The sequence below is a fragment of the Pogoniulus pusillus genome, chromosome 11 (genome assembly GCF_015220805.1).
Source record: "Pogoniulus pusillus isolate bPogPus1 chromosome 11, bPogPus1.pri, whole genome shotgun sequence".
Lineage (NCBI taxonomy): Eukaryota > Metazoa > Chordata > Aves > Piciformes > Lybiidae > Pogoniulus > Pogoniulus pusillus.
The window spans coordinates 2,242,908-2,263,246 of NC_087274.1; the positions used below are offsets into that span (position 1 = coordinate 2,242,908).

Here is a 20,339-nt window from a genome sequence, read left to right on the forward strand (position 1 = left end):
AATATGCTCTCACAAGCATAGTTTAAAAAATCTCTCATGCCCCAAGCCAAGTGATGTTCTTTGTTCAGCCATGAGAGGTATTTTTCACTCCAGGAAGAATAACTTCAGAGTGAAATCTTTTTTAAAATTAGAAACTAATCGCTAGGGAACAACAAGGCTGTGCAAAAGTGATCTAAATTCGATCTGAATTACTCTCAGCAGCAGCCATCCTGCCCAGGTTGCTGGCTTTTGCCGTGGGAGCTCGGTGCCTGGTGCCAGCCGGCGGGGCAGGCGATTCCCTGCTTCCCTGCTGCCCTCTGCAGCTGCTGCCCAGCACTGCCGGCTCTGGCTCAAAGAGCTCACAAAAGAAACTGTGCCTTTGCAGAGGGACTCTGACCATTAACTCTTCGGTTCTCTGCCCTCTCCGAGGTACGGCACCCACAAAGCTTACTCAGTGCCCTGGAGAGCAAAGCGAGGGCTCTCTTGTTACCCTGTGCTTTCTCCTGCTGTCTGATGGAAACACTCATCCTTAGATCACTCCATCATACAGGAATGAAAGAGCAAGCCTTCTTTCTTGCAACCTTAACACTAAGCTTTCTCTCTCTGCTGAAAACTTCCAGGCTCCACCTCTCCTCTGCTCTCTAGGAACTAAGGAGCAAGCAAATATCACTTCCATTACCTCATGCACACATCAGTCTGGTCTCACGCACTGGATGTGGTATTCAATCCCATGCTGCTGTCACACCAGCTTCACAGAGAAGGAATGGCTGGAACAAAGTATCAGGAGGCTTGAAGTTCAGATTGGAAGATGAGAGGCTTCCTGTTCCAGCTGCTCCTTCCAGTTTCCAGGGCTGGGGTGATGGGCTGTGAGGGCTGCTGTGTGCTTGGGTGAGGGGAACTGCACTGTGCTGTGCTTTTCTGCAGATAGGCTCAGATCATTTTGCATTGGATCATTTCCAGTAAAACTCAACCCAGAGTTTTGGGTTATTCTGGGTGTTACTTTCCCTCCCATCTGTGTGGGGAACAAGGGATTTGTGAGAGGGGGCTGTGTTAACCCAGGACAGTCAGTGAGTGCCAAAACAGAGCCAAAAGAAAGTTCTTGAGACAAGGGACCAATAAAACACAAGTATAGTTGAAGATTATTTTTCCTCAAGTGCCCTACTTGTGGATTGAATAATCCACTCACATACGCATTTGAGAATGGGGGAGCAGGTTAAACACAACAGCACTAGAAACAAATCAAAGGAGGCTGAGGGTGGTAGGCCAGAGACAGGGGTAAAACCAGCAGGCCAGCTGAAGTGTATGTACACTAATGCACACAGTTGATATGGGAAAAGGGATAGAGAACACAGAGTGCAAAAGCCTAGTTAAATCATTAACTGTGTGAGCACTCATACAGAGCATCAGCAATCAGATAAACACAAAGGAGGTGGGTTAAGCCTGAGAGGGTCTTACTCTCTTGGAGAAAAAGAATACTGTATTCAAAGATGAGAACATGGGATACTCCAGCCAAGAATGTGACCCACAACTGATACCAGGTGGACGAAAGGTAGAGAGATCAGAATGAGGAAGACGTCGGCCTTCCTCCCAAAGGCCCCAAAAGATGACCACCAGGTGGCAATGAGCATCGTAAAGAGGTGGGACAGCATGGAAATGAGTTCCAGGAACTGACTGTAATAACTCCACCCGTTCCCAGAACTAACTGTAACAACCCTGCCCTTGTACTGAATATGTATGATTTTGTAGTGTAAATATTTTCCCTGAACAAGGTGAAGTGGTGCAAGGGCTTTGAGGGATGACCCCCCCTTGTCACCCTGCGCTGATTAAACATGCCTCACTTAAGAACACTTTGCGTGTTGTGAGGCCTCATTTCCCATATCTCACAGTATGGGCAACAAACAAGAGGAGCTGGAAGCCTTGGTACAAGAGGAAAACTAGGATGTTGTTGCCATGACAGAAACATGGTGGGATGACTCACACAACTGGAGTGCTGTAATCAGTGGCTACAACCGCTTCAGGAGAGACAGGCAAGGGAGAAGGGGTGGCCCTATATATTAGGGATGCTGTGGGTGACATGGACATAGAGACTAAGGATGATCAGGTCGAGTGCCTATGGGTGAGAATTAAGGGAAGGCCAACAAGGCTGACATTCTGGTTGGAGTCTGTTCCAGAGCACCCAACCAGGAAGAACAGGTTGATTTATCATTCTTTAAGCAGGTGATGAAGGCTGCCTCAAGATCACCTGCCCTTATTCTTGTGGGCGACTTTAACCTGCCAGACATCTGCTGGGACTTTAATACTGCAGAGAAGAGGCAGTTTAGAAGGTTCCTAGCTGTTACGAGAGCCTACCAGGGGTGCAGCCCTGATTGACCTGCTGCTCACAAATAGCGAGGGGCTGGTAGGGGATATGGTGGTCAGAGGCCGCCTGGCATTGGAATGGGCTGCCCAGGGAGGTGGTGAAGTCACTGTGCCTTGAAGGTGTTAAAGATAAGCCTGGATTGGGCACTTAGTGCCATGGTCTGGTTGCTTGGCTAGGGGTGCTAGGTTGGACTGGATGATCTTGGAGGTCTCTTCCAACCTGGTTGATTCTATTCTATTCTTTACCTCCAGAGCAAAATCCAGAAGGATATGGTTCTGCTCCCAGAAACTCCTAGAAACTTTATGGGGTTGCTTTGAGTTCCCATCCGGAGTCCTGGATAGCCCAAAATTCCTCTCCCTCCATGGTTTGAATGGGAGAGGAAAGGCTTGAAAAACCTTCCCCCAGCACACCCTGCAGGCGTGAAAGGGAGGAGCAAAGGGCCCTTCGGGCACAAGAGGTGACCTGTGCAGATGCCCGCACTGGAATTGGGCTCCTGATTGGTTGTGGTCTTCACGCCTAGGAAGTGGTAACTCAACACTTTGTCTAGGAAAGGTATAAATATTGGGGTACTTCCCACCTTAGAGTTCTCCCCCACCTGGATAGTCCCTGCACAAAGAGTCCCCTGATGCACTGAAGGACAAGCTCCTGAGGGACAGGACTGTCCCTACTTTGGACGGCTTCCCACCCTAAGTACCTGCTTTGTGCGGGCTTGAGCGGCCTAAGGAGCCTCAGCTGTCTTTCAAAAGAGAGCGAGCTGGCAAGCATCTGGGCCACCCTTTCTCTCAGCCAGCCTAACTCACCTGTGAGTAAACTTTTGGCTCAGCCTGATTAATAGTGGGGAATGCTATGTTGAGTAGTTTAGCCTTTTTCAACTCCTGACTTCTAAAATACTCAAATTTATCTATGGTATCCTTGTAAGATCTTCACAATCATACTGAATCTGCTAATTAAAACTAAATTAATTTCTGTATATAGTTTTGGGGGCAGGTTTCAGGAAAATAAAATAATTCTATTTTTATATATATTCCTGACTTGGCCACATTAATTCCCTGCCCACAACACATCCCATTTGCCACAACTTAACAGCCAATCAGCAGTGTCAGGAACCTGGTCCTGTCTGTGGGACACAGAGGTTATACGCTGCAGGACACTATATAAGCACAGGTATTTACCTCATCATTACAGGTTTGATGTTGCATGAGGATGTTATAAACACAATGGTGAAACTGGAAGGTAATACACTCATATACAAGAAGGTCTGATGTGGAGAAATCTTAGTTGGGAGGCTGTCTTGAGTACCTAGCATTCCTATTAGATGTGCATAAATCTATCTGCAAAATGGGTATCATTTATTTGTAATTCCTTTATACTGGAAACAGGTAAAAATAATCCCAAACCAACTCATTCTGTATTTGTCATGACTGATTCTGTTATTGGATACAGAACCATGAACGACAACATGGAAATACAACAGACAGGCTGGAAGAGGCAACGTTTTTAAAGCTGTTGGAACAAATTTGACAGCACTAAATGAAAAAGGGAAAAAACTCCAAGTGACATCAACACACAGGGACCTGCATGTCAAGCTGAAGTTTGGAAAGTAAGTACTTCCTCCCAAACAATTAATTACCTACAACACAAAAGAACAGAACATAACAAAAAGTCCAGAAATGCATTGACTCATCACAGCCAGCACCTGCAGTCTCCAGAGGGCATGTACTGTCTATGTACAGGCAGCTCAGAAGCAGCCTAAGCCAAACTCAGGAGATGAAGGAGCATTTCTGGCCTTAGCGAGACAAAGGCCTTGACATGACTCAGTCAGTGAAGAGAATAATCCAACTCAGAAGGCAAACTTAGTTCTGACCAGCGTCAACCTCATTCATCAGCATCATCAAACTGGCCAATCTCAGTCACTCTAATTGGTGGTGCAAATGTAAGAGAAGCTGCATGGTGACAGCTCGGGTTGTAAAATGAATCCTCTTGCCATGAGTATGAGGCCAGAAGATTATTCTCCTGAAAGCTTCCACAGTGGAAATCATCAGCATCTAAAGATGATCAAAGAAAAGATTTAACCATGGGAAATACTTGGAAACTATTTGAACAGTCTCCTGCAAAGCAGCTACCCCCAGTCACACACCAACTAAAGCTCACATGGAGCACAAGCACATTGGTACTCACCATAAGGGTTACATTCAGAGTCCTCCAATTCTTTATCCCAGTCCTCAGCTTCATACACAGCAGCAGCTTGCAGCACTGGAAAAGTTTCAGCCTCAGACACAGTGGAGATTTCACCATCCAGGTGTTCCATATCAGAATGTAGATCATAATAGTCAATGGGAGAGCCACTAACATCATGTTCATTCTGAGAGGTGTCAGAGAATTCACCTTCTTCACACTCATTATCAAGAATATGTGGAAAATCCTTCAGCAAATACTCTAAAAACGACAGCAAGAGCCAACAGTGTTGATTAATTACTCTTGCCCCAAGGCACACACAAAATCTCCATGAAAATAGTGCAGCCATTTGCCATGCACCACCCGAGATTTCCTAAGTACATTTTCTTAAGCAGAGTCCAAATTTTGTTACTTAGTATCCACTCTGTCCTGCCCTGATATTTTAGGCTCACCTTTTTGAGGTTTCCAGGTCGTAGCTTCTCTCTTCCCAAGAAGCTGTTCCTCCTCAGAGCTTGCAGGCTCAACGGCAGCAGCCATCACCTACAAGACAGTTTAAAAGGAGGATTATGCAACTTCTGCTGCATTCAAGTGTTTCTGGGCCCTTGAGCCTAACCTCTCTGTTCCCCAGGTACATCAGGCCAGGCTTTCAGTTCAGAAAGCAAACCTGCCGAGGGCTGGCTCACCCAACACAGCACAGGCAGTGCCCTCAGTCACTGCTCAATCCACCTACCACCTTGAGTCTGGGAACAAGTCCCCAGATTATTCCAAAATGGGCCCGTTTGCAAATGGCAGCAGACTGTGGAAGCTGCAGAAGCGATGAAGACCCAAGAAGAGCAATGCATACAAGCTCCACAGGCTACCACCGAGCTCCTTGTGGGAGACAACATGCCAAAGAGGCAGGAGAGGGCCAGACCCCGCAGCTCCCCGAGGAGCTGCAGAAGATGGTGGAGGTGCAGCTGGAGCACAAGAGGGAACACCACCTCAGTGGTCCCAGCGTGCCCAGAGGCGGTGGCAAGGGAACGCGAGCTCCGCCACCTCTGAAGGCTGCACCCGCTCACGGGCGCAGCGCGCTGGGCGCGGCCAGAGCGACCCTCGCCCTCCCGAGGCCCACCTGCTGCACGGAGGGGCCCCAGCGGGTCGCGCCCGGCGGCCAAGGCAGCACGCTACAGGCTTCGGGCGAGACCCGATGCCGCTTCCCGGCTAGGAGAACGCAACCCACCTGTCCCCGGCTTCCCGGAGCCCGACACACCTGCCGCGGTGACGGCGACGGCAGCCGCACCGAGCCTGGGGCGCTGAGGGAGAGAAGGGCGAGGCACCGCTGTGAGGAAGGCGCTGTCCGGCCGCGGGTCCTTTCCGGCCCGGCCGGAGCCGACCGTCCGCTTAGCGCCGGACCCGGCCGGTGCCGGCAGGAACGCCTGCGCCCGAGGCAGTCCCCGCGGGCGGCGCCCGAGGCAGGGCGGCTGCACGCAGGGGCCGCGGGCGCTGAGCGGAGCGCGGTGCACGCCAGGAGCCAAAGAGGCGGGAAACGAGGCCGCGCGCGGCAGCTGCGCTGCTCCCGCTGCAGCCTGGGCGCCTGCAGCGCCGCGACCGCCTCGGCCCGCAGCGGCCGCTCCGCTTCTGCCTTTTGAGCACCTGACTTCTTTGCTGCCGGGACCTGTGCTCAGAGAGCGGCAACAGCCTGGCCGGATGGCAGAAATAAGCCGTTAGAGACAAGAGGCGGAGAAACAAAGGTGAAAAAAATAAACCCCTTTACCCTCCAAAGTTGTAAATAAAGTATCAATGCCTCTTCGAACTGTGCTACTTTTTAATCTTGACCTCAAACTAACTATTTGATGAAAGCCTCTGCTCAGAGGCAGCATCAAGAGCTGGGAAGCACCTGCACGGAACAGAGCTGGCAGGTGCTGCATGGAGAGCCAAAGTTCTGCGAGCAACCAGGAGCGGTGCAGAAAAGGCTCACACTCAGAAATGGTGGCTAGCAGCTGTGCTGGGCCACAAAGAAACCCACAGCAGCTCTGCTGGGCCACAAAGAAACCCACAGCAGCTCTGCTGGACCTCAAAGGAAACCCACAGCAGCTCTGCTGGGCCACAAAGAAACCCACAGCAGCTCTGCTGGGCCACAAAGAAACCCACAGCAGCTCTGCTGGGCCACAGAGAAACCCACAGCAGCTGTGCTGGGCCACAAAGAAACCCACAGCAGCTCTGCTGGACCTCAAAGGAAACCCACAGCAGCTCTGCTGGACCTCAAAGGAAACCCACAGCAGCTCTGCTGGACCTCAAAGGAACCCACAGCAGCTCTGCTGGACCTCAAAGGAAACCCACAGCAGCTCTGCTGGACCTCAAAGAAACCCACAGCAGCTCTGCTGGACCTCAAAGGAAACCCACAGCAGCTCTGCTGGACCTCAAAGGAAACCCACACACCAAAAAGAAGAATTCCCCAAAGTCAAAACTTTATCCTCTAAAAGCTTTTTGCTGTGCACCTGGCAAAGACAGGTAGTTCTGGGAGGGGATGAAGTAATAACAGGATATGAGGATTACTAGGGCAAAAGCACGAGGCAGCTGGGAAGTTGTGAGACAGAAAATGGCCTTGCTAAAGGCTTGGGAGACACAGCAGCACGCACCTCAGGTGGCAAAAGTTGCTGTCTACAACTACCTGAAGGGAAGCTGTAGGCAGGTGGGGTTGGGCTCTTCTTCAGGCAGCCAGCAATGGAACAAGGGGACACAGTCTCAAGCTGTGCCAGGGCAGGTCTAGGCTGGATGTTAGGAAGTTCTTCCCAGAGTGAGTGACTGGCATTGGAAGGGGCTGTCCAAGGAGGTGGTGGAGTCACTGTCTCTGGAGGTGTTCAAAAAAAGCCTGGATAAGGCACTTGGTGCCATGGTCCGGTTGGCCAGGGCTGTGTGCTAGGTTGGGCTGGATGAGCTTGGAGGTCTCTTCCAACCTGGTTCTATCATTCTAAGGAGCAATCAGTCTTGCTTCAAACCCTGTTTTCAGAGATGTGCTTTCCACCTGTGTGAAAAACCTTAGAGGACTGTTTTTTTTGTCACCCTGGAGTCACTGGAAGATCAGATAAAGGCACTCACTGTTGAGCCAGCAGTGTGCACTTGCAGCCTGGAGGGCCAACCAGATCCTGAGCTGCATCAGAAGTGTGGCCAGCAAGTTGAGGAAGATGATTCTCCCCCTCTACTCTGCACTAGTGAGACCCCACCTGGAGGCATTCTGGGGCATCCAGTTCTGGAGCTCCTATTACGAGAGGGTTGTAGAGCATGTCCAGAGAAGGGCCACAAGGATGCTCAGAGGGCTGCAGCAGCTCTGCTGTGAGCACAGACTGAAAGAGTTGGAGCTTTGCAGGCTGCAGAAGAGGCTTCCAGGTGACCTTCTTGTGGTCTTCCATTATCTGAAGGGGGCCTACAAAAAGGCTGGGGAGAGACTTTTTAGGATACCAGGGAGTGACAGGACTAGGGAGAATGGAGCAAAGCTGGAGGTGGGTAGGTTCAGACTGGAGGTGAGGTGGAAGTTGTTCAGCACAAGAGTGGTGAGAGGCTGGAAGGGGTTGCCCACGGAGGTGATTGAGGCCCCATCCCTGGATGTGGTTAAGGCCAGGCTGGATGAGGCTGTGGGCAGCCTGCTCCAGGGTAGGGTGGCCCTGAGCATGTCAGGGGGTTGGAACTGGATGATCCTTGTGGTGCCTTCCAACCCTGACTGATTCTATGTTCCTGTGCTTTCCCTAGTCACACTCTGCTGCTCCAAGGAGAGCATCTGTGCTGATGTTAAGAGTTTGACAACAGAAAAGGTGGCCCTACAAGCAGCCAAGGACAGCACTCAAAAAACTGTTAGCCATTTTCCAGACACTGTGGACAGAAAGTGGAAGAGCAGATCATAACTTTGTGCTCTCACATCAGGTACATTTGTAAGAAATCTCAGCTCCCCTCCACACTTGAGCCCCTCTCAGAATTACAGCCTCAGAGTCAGACATCAACACAAGGTGGGTGCAGAGGCTCATTTTTTTTTTGAGGATTAGGGATAACTTCAAGGCCACGAAACAAATACCAGAATTCTACAGCTTGCTTCTCCACTGTTCCACCTTTCACCACTCAGCTTAGTAAACCACCCAGACCTCCCACATGCGCTTTTGCATGTTAGCTTTCCAGACTCCTCCATCAGAAAGTTTAGGCAGAAGGAAGAGGTTTGTTCTCAGGAGCCTAGTGAAGGACAACTTCAGAGATACCTTCGCTTTCTCCTCTTGAAATTGCCTCTGGCAGAAGCAACAGGAGGAACAACTGCAGTGGGGCAGATGATTGCATTCTTGCAGAGGTGGAAAAAAATAAAGGCTTCACCGCTTTAGTCATGTCCAGGAACATATTTTTTGTACAAAGCAACTTTGAAAAAGAGCATTATCATGTTGTGATTAGTTATAGTTTTTTATAAGTGTCCAGTTTGCAATAAAGTGTGTTTGGAAACAAAGTCTTCCACCAGGTCACCCTGCAACATCTTCATGGCTCGCCAGTGAATGTTCCCACAGTTTTCTGGCTTGCCTTGGGGATGACTTAGCTCCTCTTTGATGTAATCCAACCAGAGATCTTTAAAAGGCAAACAGAAGCTGTGGTTAGATTGGATGTTCCTCAAACACACCAAACCTCACCTAGAACCTTGTATTTTGTCAGTGTTGCCAGTATAAATGCACTGAGGTTTGCTTTGTGGAACTACAGCCCTTGCTTCTTGAAGACTTAAAGCCTAAGCTCTGTTCCCAGCTGGAACAGCAATGTCTTCAGGAAAAAATGCAGCAGTTATGGAACCATTTATGTTCTTCAGAGGAAAACTGCAGCAATCTTGATTATAAAAGCAGAACTCCATACTGCTTGCAAATCCATATGAAAGGTGACCTGCATCTCTTACTGCCGGTCAGTTTCAAAGCCTTATTTACTACTAGTTCTGCTGAAGCCATCCACTGTGACCAGCCACCCTGGACTAAAGGGTTGCTGCAGAGTGTCATTCACATAGCAGCACAGAAGAGCTAAGTTCCACTGTACAGGACAGCAGTCAGAAGGGCAGAACAAACAGCTACTTTTTGAAAGGGACAGAAAGAGGCAGCACTGAATGAATGAAATAAATAGAAACCCGTTACCGGAATCTGCTGAACCGAACTCTCTCAAGGCACGTTCATAGTATTCTCTCAGATGAGGCATTTTGCAGGCTTCCTAACAAAGGAAGGCATTAAGAGGCCATTTATTTTGTACAGAAGCGAATCTGCAGCTTGATTAGACTCTTACAAAGAAGAAGAGTCATGGTAATTACACAAGCACGTGCACACAGCCAAAGATTAGTTACCATGGAACTTGAGCTTGCATTACATGCTATGAATCAGCTTTATACAAACTCATCACAAACTAGTAACACTACTCACAACTCCTCAGTTTCCTGTTACACTTCTAACTTTGGATTGAATCTCACAAACATAAGGCACTGACTGGATGTTCAACTTACTTGCTCCTTTTCTATCTGGATCATCTTCCTGAAGAAGTCAATTGAAAATGGACGATTTTCACACAAGCTGAGGTAAAAACAGAAGGAACTTTAGACTTCAAGCCCTTTAACACATGGAACAATCAAGTTTGAAGGTTTGGTTTGTCACCTGGTAAAGACTTTTTTAACTTTCTTATAACCATGATTTCTGTAAGTCCAGTCAAGATACTTTTCTTTCATGGTCACAGATTCAGCAGGAGTTGTGGCATGTAAGGATCTCTGCAGGTTTGAAGAGGAAGAAAAGGAACAAAAACAGAAAAACAAACCAACCACATAAGCTACAATTAAAAGGCAACAAGGGAGAAGAAACCAAATAGCACCTTCTCCCTAATTAGACATATGACATAAGGCAGATCTCATTAAGTGAGACAAAGCAGTGTGCAAAAGCATCCAAATGGTGTCTGACAGGCATCATCAGGTAACATAGCCAATATTTTTCAAATGAAAATACTACCAGTAACCTAAAATAATCTCCTCCACTATTCCACACACCTGGCAACTGGCATTTCCCCAACAACCCTCATGCAGAAGGTTTCACAATGCTCTGCAAACAACTGAATTAAAGCTTTTACCTGAAAGACATCGTTTATATTGTAAACTAGGGGGGAATACCCAAAGCAAACTAACATGCCAGGCAAGGAGAAAATGTTTTGCCCCAAGCTATTTAGGGAATTTACAGTGAGATTCAAGTCCCACTTTTCTTTAACCAGGTTGATGTTTTCACACAGATTGGACAAATTTCTGTGTTCAGATAAACATCTGAAAACAGCAAAAATTCTGGACCACAAAGTAGAAGAAAAGTAGGAGTTCACTGTTGGTTGTGCTTACAAACATCTGGATGTCTTGGAAGCATGGGGACATGTATGAGCCCATGTCCAACTGACTTTTACTAACATATGGAGCTTTGCTTTCAAATTCTTTCATATTAACACATCCATGAGAGATGTGCAGCGTAAAGCAATTGTTACATGCTCTGTCCAGACACACTGTTCCCGTTTATTCATGCACTGCCATCAAAAGCAGATTTCTGTTAGCTAAGTACCTGGTAGAGAGCTTCTGTGTCTTCCTTGCTGTTTGTGCCTTCACTCCATTCCACCCAGATAGTCCACAATGGCAAAGTTCCCTATGTGGTAAGCAGATAAATGGTTGAAATACAGAAATAGACAGCAACACATCCACCATGTTCTGCATTACAGCTGCTGTAAAAAATGTCCTTTAGATGTAGCTCTGAGAAGACAACTTTGGACTGCACCCTGAAATCACTTCTTGTTTCCCTCCCTACTCACAGGACGAGTGCATACTTTAAAGGACAACTGCAAGAGGTATTGCAAGGGATGACACAAGCTTCTCTGCATCACCAAACACTGCAGTGCCAAGGTAACTTCAGAGAACAGCAAAAGGAACCTTCTTGGATGCTCACTTCTTGTGCTCAGGGATTCAAATGGAACAGTAAAAGCATACAGATAATTCAGACCTTGAAATGCCACACACACAAACAATACTACCAGGACAGTGAAGGAAAAGAAACATTTTTTCTTATAAGACAGAATGAATACCAGCTGACTGCTAGAAGAGTAGCAATCACACCTTAAAACTGAATTGGAAGTGAATTTACAATTCCCTGATGCTCCTGAATGCAATGGGTATGGGAAATGTCAGGTTGACCTTAAAACGGTTAGGGAATTTGAATGCCTTGTAAAAGCAGAAGCACAGAATAAATAGCAGAGCTTTCCTGCCCAATAGTAGTGCTCATAAAATCAGCAGACCTTGGATTTCATGTGCTTAATGGCTTCTTCAAAACACTGGGGCACATGATCATTCTTCAGCTGGATCAGCACCTGCAGCCTCATCTGCCACACTTCCACTGACAGGCTGAAGCGCTTGGTTGCAGCTTCTGCCACCTCTGCAGCCTTCTCAGAGCAATTGAACTCCAGCAACAGTTGAAGCTAAAACCCAACAGATACAGCTCATCACAACAAAGAATTTGCAATGCCTTGTTAAAAAAATGAAGGCCTTGAATGCAGTATTCCCTGCATTTCTACCTACTTAAAAGAGTAAAGACTGGCACACAAACCATGCAGCTATTTTTGTGTCAGTTCTTACCCACGGCTTATAGAAAGCTTCTGGCAGCAAACTGGACTCGTGGGCTTTGTCAAACACACTCAGTGCCCTCTCCAGCCTCTGAAACCAACAAAGTAAAGAAGATAAAATGTTATTCCTGCATATAGCAGATCCCAGCACTACATGAAGCCCAGAGGGTTACTGTATCCTCACATCACTGAAATTCAGTGTGCTCTGTACCTAATGCTTTCGGCACCTTCCAAGAAAAAGGGGAAATCTGAACACCTGAATTACACAACAGTAATGCTCTCTGACTGTATTAGAAGAGAAGCAATCTGCACAGGATGATGAGTTAATTCACTGAGTCACACATAAGCAGAGATGCAAAAATTGGGATGCCCATGTGGCAGCACCAAATACTAAGACTTACTTGCAAGACTCATTTTGTTTCATCCTGATTTTGAGCAAGCACAAGTTTGCAGGACTGGCAGTGAACATTAACGAGCTGGCTCTCAACTTCCATCCTAAGAGGCCACTCTACTGCCATGGTTGATTTATGCCCAAAAGTTACTCATGTTGTGGCAGGCCACATGTAAGCCTAACAGTAAAAGCAAACCCCTCGGAGACTAAATAATTTTTAATGCTGGCCACAGGTCAGTATTGTGACAAAATGTCAAAGTACATTTGCTCCTTCTCTGACAGACCACAGAAGTCAGTAAAACCAGGGATATTTGTTACTGTGACATCCATAGAAGCTTTTACCTTTTGCTTTAATTCTGCACTGTTGGTTTTCCTGTTGTATCTCTCCAAGCAGAAAGCGATGTAGCATTTCCACATGTCCTCTGTAGAATCAAAGGGATGATATCACACTTTGTAGAATCACAAGAGTAGGCACAAATATTTGACTTTAAGGAACAAAGAACACAAGCACTAAGTGTTCCTGCCAACTTTCTTGCAAATGCTGTATTACAGAAGGTATCCTGCATCGTTAACACCCACATTTAAGAACTGCTCCCCAGTACAGCTGCAGCCAGGAACAATTTCTGAAAAGCATCAAGCCCTTAGTTCAGCTGAGACTTCAGCACACACTGTCAAAACTGATGTTCACTGCAGCCTTTACCTGTTTTTAACAGGCCTGCAGGAGTGAGGACACACACAGGCAGCTGAGAAAATCTCAAGGGCCATAAGACCACCATGACTGAGTCCATTCCATGGATAGACCCTTCAAAGCTTCCTTTGAGAGTAAGAATGCCAGATGCTGCAGGTGGATATCCACTCCACTAGCAGCAAGAAACCATGGCTCACTCACAGCTAATCAGCAATATACTTGAGATCATAGAATGGTTTAGACTGGAAGGGAACTCAAAGATCATCCAGTTCCAACCCCTTGCAATAGGCAGGGATGCCTTCCACTAGCGCAGGTTGCTCAAGGCCTCATCCAATCTGGCCTTGAACGCCTCCAGGGAGGGAGCATCCACAACCCTCACTGTAAAGAACCTTTTCCTAACAAATGATCTTAAATAAAAGCCTGTAGAAATGCTCTCAATTTATAAGTCCCAAGCCTCTCTTCATGTTTGAGCTTCTATTTCCCTGGCAGGGAAATAGACTAATAAAGCAAACAAGCAACAAAAAACACTTTCAGTTAAGCAGCAACTTGAAGAGCATAAATGTGTTGGAAAATAACCCAAATAACCGACAAATTAAATCCCTAAAAGACAGTTGCTTGTCTTCTCTTAGGATAGTGGAAGCTGCCAGCACCTATTTTGCCACTTTCACAGGATGCTAAAGTACCAGGAAAAAATGATACTGAAATGCAGGCAGAACTGACCTGTTGGCACTGCTCCCACAGCCTCTTCAAAAACTGCACAGCAGCGTTCCTCCCTCTGGGTCATTTCAGACACTTTCATCTGCTTGGTGCTGCTGTGTTCTGTGGACTGCAGAGAGCCCAGCTCCAGTTCTCGACGGGCCATGTAGTCCCATGTAAGAGGATCATCAGCAAACTTGGTCTGCAAACTAAACATCTCACATCTGTAATGCCCCTCCAACCTCTTGCAAGTATGTTTAGAAGTGCATTTAATTTCTAAGTAACCAAACACCTTCTTTCTTTCTGAACAAAACATAAAAAACAACTCAAAGCCATGACCTCACCTTTCAAGAATTTCTTTTTGCAGATCTTGGGTAAAATCAAAGAGCTTTGCAATGGAAAGCACAGCCAGATGGAACTCAGCACCTGCATTTCAAAGGAAGAAAAAAGACTATTTAAGCGGAGTATGACATCCACTGCACACTTTGCATTTCTGTGTCTCTGCAAGCTTGTGTCAGGACCATTTAAGCATCTAAAGCACACACTTGCTGTAAATCTCAGTGTACTACTGAAGAAAGAGTGCATTTGAAAATGTATCTTAATGTGTACCTTGGAGCCAAGTCTGTCTATAGTAGCTACTGGAAAGTTAAAAGTGACAATTTTTGCTATGAAGTAAGTAGCAGCAATGTGACATCACCTTTAATTTTCTGAGCAGCATCCCTGTAGATGATGCGAGCCATTTCCCCATTCAGAATCTCTTTAGAGTAACTGGATTCCCCCTGCAATACCAAGCACAGCATCACTGAAAAAAATGCTTTCCTTTCTCAGCTGCCATTTTCACAAAGATGGAAAAAACATCATGAGACATTAATGTTTCTCTTCACTTCAACCTATCTTTGTCTAATTTGCACATGTTAACTACAAAGAAACAACAAGTTCAGGAATTCCTTTGCAGAATTCACTGTTAACTTTCAAAACAAAGGAGGCTACAAAAGGCTTTAAAAACTTAAAGAACAATCAATGTATGAAGTACTTGAGCTGAGTAAACACTTGAAAAGCTTAACATAGGCACAGCACAGGAACAGAATGTTTCTCTAAGCTTTTCTCAAACAAATCATTAATACAGAGCACATGAAACTAGGCAGTGTGTGATGCACAAGCAGACAGAATCCCTTTATTAATCTTAGCTGGCCTACCAAGTCCATCTTTGCTCGTTCAAATTCTTTCTTTTCTTTCCTCTGTTTTTCAGCATTCATCAGCTCCATTCTGAAGTACTGCAGGAGAACAAAATGAAATCTTTGTGTGAGTGGGGATAAGCCACAGAACATCTCGGAACACAAACATGGTAAAATTAGCTCTAGTTGAGGAGCTACAACTCAAGACTTTGCCAACGCTGCACAGTGCCTGAGAAACATTTTTTTTCCTCTAGTTTTCTCAGACTGATCTGAGACACATGATGGACTGATCTACTCGGATGGATCAAGTCATAGATCAGGAACTCACTTCTTGATAAAGCTTTGGGCACTCTGGATGGAAGCGCAGAGCGCGGAGGAACAAGTGCCGAGCGCTTTCTGACGACAGCCGTGTCTCCATTTCCCATTTTGCTGCCATAATCCACAGTGCTGTAACAGATGATACAAACAGAAGGCAAAATGGCTGATCACATGAACCCACATGGAAGCTGCTCTCCAGGTTGTTTTTATTTGGTGTACCCACCCCAACATAATCCATTAGCTCAGCAAAGGAGTAAGACTGATTACCTCTCCTGTAAAGGACAGAACTAAGCAGCTAAACAGATCCAGGAAGTTCAATATGGTATAGCTACAGATCCAGTGCTCTACAATGAGGTTTTCAAAAGCCAATAAGCAGCTTTGAGTACTCAACATCTCCTGCCTCTGAAACATTTACCTGGACCCCAGTCTGTGTGGGAAATGGTCACTTAGATCGTGGGTTGTCCTACCTCCCATCACCTTGATTACTCAGCACAACCCCCACCAGAGCTCTTCTCTCTGAAGTAGCAGCAGGGTAAAGGAAAGACAGCAGGAACTCTTACCCAACAGAATGATCTGCAACCCTACACGACCTATACTTGGTCATTTATGCAGCACTCTCCATTGGTTTATTTACCTGGCTTGTTGGGATGAATGGCCAACATGGAAGAGAACACTTTACTGAGCTGATGCTTTGCATTCTGTAAAAGAAAACAGGATGGTTTACCTGCTCTAGTAGCAAACTGAATCTCCAGCACCACACTTTGATTACAGATTACAGGTTCTAATGTAATTGTACTGCAAAAGACTCTTCTCTGCCATTTCATCTCCAGTGGAAAGCTTTTCAGGTTTGCTCACTGCTGACCAACTAGATCAGCACAGTTAACTCAAATCTTTCTGAACTACACAGCTAACGTTGCCTCAGGCTCAAACCTATAGTCTCACTGGCCACTTCTCAGGTAAAGGCTACATGTTCCTTTGGTCACCTGCATCACTCTGAAAGGTCATCTTCTTCAGAACTCTTAAGGACAGTGACTGAATGCCAGTAACTCAAAGTCTTGCACAGTTAAGTTTATGAAGCACAGAACTGCCAGAATTACTGTTTTCAACATAGCCTCTGAAAGAACTGTTTGGAAACAGCCCACAACTCACAGGTGATCCATTTGTTCCAGAGAAGGTATAACCAAACCAAACAGTACTCCAGCTTCAATTAGCCTCACCTTAGCCACCCATGCTAACAGATCCTGAGTCATACCATCGGTGAAAATCCTAGGCAGCTCCAACAGTGCTACCAAAATCATTTCAGTATTACAGCAAGTGGCAGTAAAGATTTTGTAGCCTTGCCTTGCAACTCAAGCTCCAGACACCTGCTCAAACACCAATCCAGTAGCTCAACTCAGGCAAGATTCAGACTGTGAACACTTACCCACTGCTTGCAAAATGCAACATGTGAGAGCCAAAGCTGCACATCGTCCTGTTGGAAATGAAAGGGGGAGAAAATCAACCTTACAATAAGGCAAGCACAAAATCACTTGAACGTTAACAAGCAAACATTATGTCCTGGTACAATCACCTGGCATGCAGAGAGAAGGAATTTTGAACCTCTAATTCCCCTTTTTTCACTCCAGATCTTCAACCTCTTGCACAACACCCAGGGAAATCCACCTCTCCCACCTCAAGATACACCCCTGCAGCCTTTCCAGTCAAATCTGTTACTCTGAACTCTACAGCAAACTCACTGCAATGCTTCTTGAGGCATCTCGTTCAGGTTTTACTATTAGATGAAAGAATCTTCTCCTGAAGCAGATGAAAAGTTCATTTTCATTCCATTTCTAGTCCCAGCAAGCAGACAAATCAAACTCACGCTGCAATATGTGGCTCTAGACAGTTAAGGACTGTCCATTTTGTCCATCTGAGTTCCCTAGACAGTTAAGTGCTGTCCACAGGACTCAAATGGACAAAATATTTTTTGTGTACAGAAACAAAAAAGTATCTGATAGGAATGATCTGCTTCTAGGCTACTGCTACCTGCAAGTCCAGAAGTCCACTTCATTATTTAGTGCAGCCTTCCATCATATAACAAACACTTAATGATATCCAAGTAATTTTATGCACCAAAGGCACATTTTTCAACCTCTCAGTACAAAAAAGACCCAAACTTACTTTCCATTTTCCTGTAGCACGCTTGAAGAGGCTGTGAACTCTCTGCAGAATAGAGAACTCAATTTCTTCCTTCTTAAATGAATATCCAATGCGCTGGAAGGAAAAAAGGCAACTTTATTGCAAGGAAAACAACTTGGCATGAAGGATTTTGCATTCTAAACAATTGACAAAACTTACTGCTCTTCTTTTTTTGATCAGTTCCAGCAGATTAATGTCATACTAGGAGAAAAAAAAATATTTAAAAATCAAATGAAGAGACACAGAACAGTAAGGAAAAAGTAAAAGTTTACTATGGCTAATCAGGTGCACAACAAAAATGAAACACAGGAAAACATAAGCAATGACTTTTCAGTCAGGTCACTGTGTTTCTAAGACTGACTGAAAGCAAACTTGCATATTTGTCTGGCACATTATATTTTAGATTTGAGCTGTTAGCATCCCACATATTCCTGTATGCATCATGCACAAGCCCAACTTGTAATGCCATGAAAAAGCTCATTTCTCTTAACTACAATTTACACAGCACGTCAGGGAACAAGAGAAGAGAATCTTAGGATGGTTTAGGTTGGAAGGGACTTCAAAGATCACCCAGTTCCAACCCCTGCCAGAGGCAGGAACACTTCCCACTAGAACAAGTCGCTCAAGGCCTCATCCAACCTGGCCATGAACATCTCCAGGGAGGAAGCATCCACAACCTCCCTGAGCAACCTGTGCCAGAGTATCACACTCTCACTGTAAAGAACCCCTTCCTAACATCTGGTTTCAATCTCCCCTCTGCCAGTTTAAACTCCCTCAAAACAAACTCAGGCGACAGCTCCTGACTGCTTCCTCCTCTGGCGTGGACAGTCTGTGCCAACAGACCCCTCAACGACGCGCACTGGGGCGCCGGGGTGGGGAGCCCACAGGCAGCCGCCTGCTGCCCACGGGTGTCACTGCAGAACCTCTTCCGACACGAGCCCGCTGGCTCTGCTCACCGGTACGGCCTACCTGAATATAGTTAACGAAGTCCTCCTTCCGAAGCGCCCTCCGCTGTATTTTGTACTCCAGAGCCGACGCCTTCCTCAGGATGGCCCTGCGGGAACAGGCAATCAGCGAGCGGAACAAAGTGGGCCGCGCCGCCAGCTCACCGCCCCCGGCCCAGCCCCTCACTTGATCTCCTTGTGCGTGAAGAGCCCAACGCGCTCCAGCTGCTCCAGCTCCGGGACGCGGTCCTCCAGCCGCTGCTCGATGCGCTCCGCCATGGCCGCGGCGGCAGCAGCGGCACCCACCGGCGCTCACGCGCCCGCCCGCCCTGACGCCACTTCCGGCCGCGCCGCACCGAGTTCCGGGGCACAGCCGCGGCGCCGCTCTGCCGCCCCCTGCCGGCCGCGGGGTGCGTTCCGCTGCCGGTGGGTTCAGCTCCCGCGGCGCAGCAGGAAGCCCTTCGCGGCGCGGCGGTGCAAGAGAGCAGTTACTGGAGCTGACTTTCATGAGATCATAGAATCACGGAACTGGAAGGCACCTCAAAAACCATCTAGTTCCAACGCCCCACCGTGGGCAGGGACCTCTCCTCCTAGACGTGGTTGCTGCAGGCCCCATCCGAGCTGGCTTTGAACACTTCCAGGGTTGCAGCATCTGACCAGATGCAGTAGTTGAAACCAATTCTCCTGTAAGCCCACAGACGTTACTAAAACAGGACTTAAAGAAGACTAGACTGGACGTGAAAAACAGCTTACTGAATGACCGAGCACGAATGAGATGGGAATTACTACACTTAAATGTTTAACTGGATTTAGTTTGCTGTTGCTGTGTGATGTTTGTCCTAGAAAAGAATTTTGTGTTTAGAGCTTATCTGTTCTGGTGCATTTGCATCACAAGATACCAATGAGAACACCAAATGCAGTGTGGGAGCTCAAAGCTAAAGGTTGATGTCAGCCATTACCTGGAAACCTCTGGGACATTCTATTCCTGTCTTCGTCTCCTCACTCTTTAAACACTGAGCTCCTTTGGCCGAAAACCAGCAGTACCTACATGAGAGACATCAGCAGAAACAAGACTTCTCCTGAAGCTTTATGGTGGGGTCATTCTACCAATCTGAAAATACTGGTTTCTGATCAACCTTCAGAGTTCTGCCTCCTGCAGTCAGTGAGGAACTTCGAAGCTCAGAACTCCACAACTTCAGTGATATGATGGAGAAGTGTGTGTAGCCTAAGGGACAACAGCAACCTCTGCCTTGAGTTGTGCCTCCAGGAAGAGTTCAGCATATGCATCAGCAGATAGGTATCTCCTGATACACCAGCAATACCTATCTGTAATATTGGACACGTGAGAGTTATTCTCATACTGTCCACACACCCATAACAATGAGTGTCCCACAACGTGTCTTGGGGCATTAAATCCCTTGTTAGCACTTGTCAAAGCACCACAATGTCACCCCATCCAGGCACAGAGGCACAGCACAAACCACTCTGCAGGACCCAGCCCTGTGGGACTCAAAGGAAGAAAGAATGGTGTGCACCAAAACAATAGACTCCCCAAGTTTCCAGTTTAGGGGCCCAGTGTTTCCCACTCAAAACCAGAGTGAGAAGCACTAAGATTTAAAGTACTGAACTTGTTGCTGACCTCAGAGGATTAGAAATAGATCACAATCAGACTGAAAACATTTTCTCTTCCCTCAGATGTCCCTCCTTCCCTATAGATGAAAAAAGGGCCGGAATGCCTTTCCTTTCCTCCCCCCCAGCAAAACAATCCTTAGAACAATTAACATAACGGACTGTCAGAAGTGCTCAACCCAAAGTGACAAACGCAGTG

At 46.7% G+C, this 20,339-nt stretch overlaps 2 protein-coding genes across 2 annotated transcripts; both read right to left on the minus strand.

Moving 5' to 3' along the window:
* Positions 1-3,666: 3,666 nt before the first annotated feature.
* Positions 3,667-6,420, minus strand: COPRS (coordinator of PRMT5 and differentiation stimulator). The gene is made up of 5 exons (XM_064151726.1): positions 6,340-6,420; positions 5,733-6,167; positions 4,966-5,053; positions 4,517-4,591; positions 3,667-4,383 (listed from the first exon to the last, which is right to left on the minus strand). Exons 1-5 carry the CDS (start codon positions 6,418-6,420, stop codon positions 4,214-4,216), a joined length of 849 nt encoding a protein of 282 aa, XP_064007796.1. The 3' UTR covers positions 3,667-4,213.
* Positions 6,421-8,483: 2,063 nt separating this feature from the next.
* Positions 8,484-18,824, minus strand: UTP6 (UTP6 small subunit processome component). Its single transcript, XM_064150530.1, has 19 exons — positions 18,699-18,824; positions 18,537-18,621; positions 17,727-17,768; positions 17,550-17,642; positions 16,813-16,860; positions 16,024-16,087; positions 15,400-15,518; positions 15,093-15,170; positions 14,594-14,675; positions 14,241-14,322; positions 13,921-14,105; positions 12,855-12,934; positions 12,135-12,212; positions 11,798-11,977; positions 11,074-11,154; positions 10,141-10,250; positions 9,993-10,059; positions 9,634-9,706; positions 8,484-9,088 (listed from the first exon to the last, which is right to left on the minus strand). The coding sequence occupies exons 1-19, from the start codon at positions 18,788-18,790 to the stop codon at positions 8,931-8,933; spliced, it is 1,797 nt and encodes a 598-aa protein (XP_064006600.1). The 5' UTR covers positions 18,791-18,824; the 3' UTR covers positions 8,484-8,930.
* Between the last annotated feature and the right edge of the window lie 1,515 nt (positions 18,825-20,339).

Bases quoted from the DNA above. Each gene is read 5' to 3' on its own strand.
- COPRS (XM_064151726.1), bottom strand. From the start codon at position 6,420: ATGCAGCACCTGCCAGCTCTGTTCCGTGCAGGTGCTTCCCAGCTCTTG. The intron at 5,054-5,732 runs GTGGGTTGCGTT...ACTGTCTTGTAG, and splicing joins CTCCGGGAAGCCGGGGACAG to GTGATGGCTGCTGCCGTTGA. The intron at 4,592-4,965 runs GTGAGCCTAAAA...AAACTTTTCCAG, and splicing joins GACCTGGAAACCTCAAAAAG to TGCTGCAAGCTGCTGCTGTG.
- UTP6 (XM_064150530.1), bottom strand. From the start codon at position 18,790: ATGGCGGAGCGCATCGAGCAGCGGCTGGAGGACCGCGTCCCGGAGCTG. The intron at 17,643-17,726 runs GTAAGTTTTGTC...TTTTCCTTCCAG, and splicing joins TGATCAAAAAAAGAAGAGCA to CGCATTGGATATTCATTTAA. The intron at 14,106-14,240 runs GTGAGGTCATGG...TGAGATGTTTAG, and splicing joins CAAAAAGAAATTCTTGAAAG to TTTGCAGACCAAGTTTGCTG.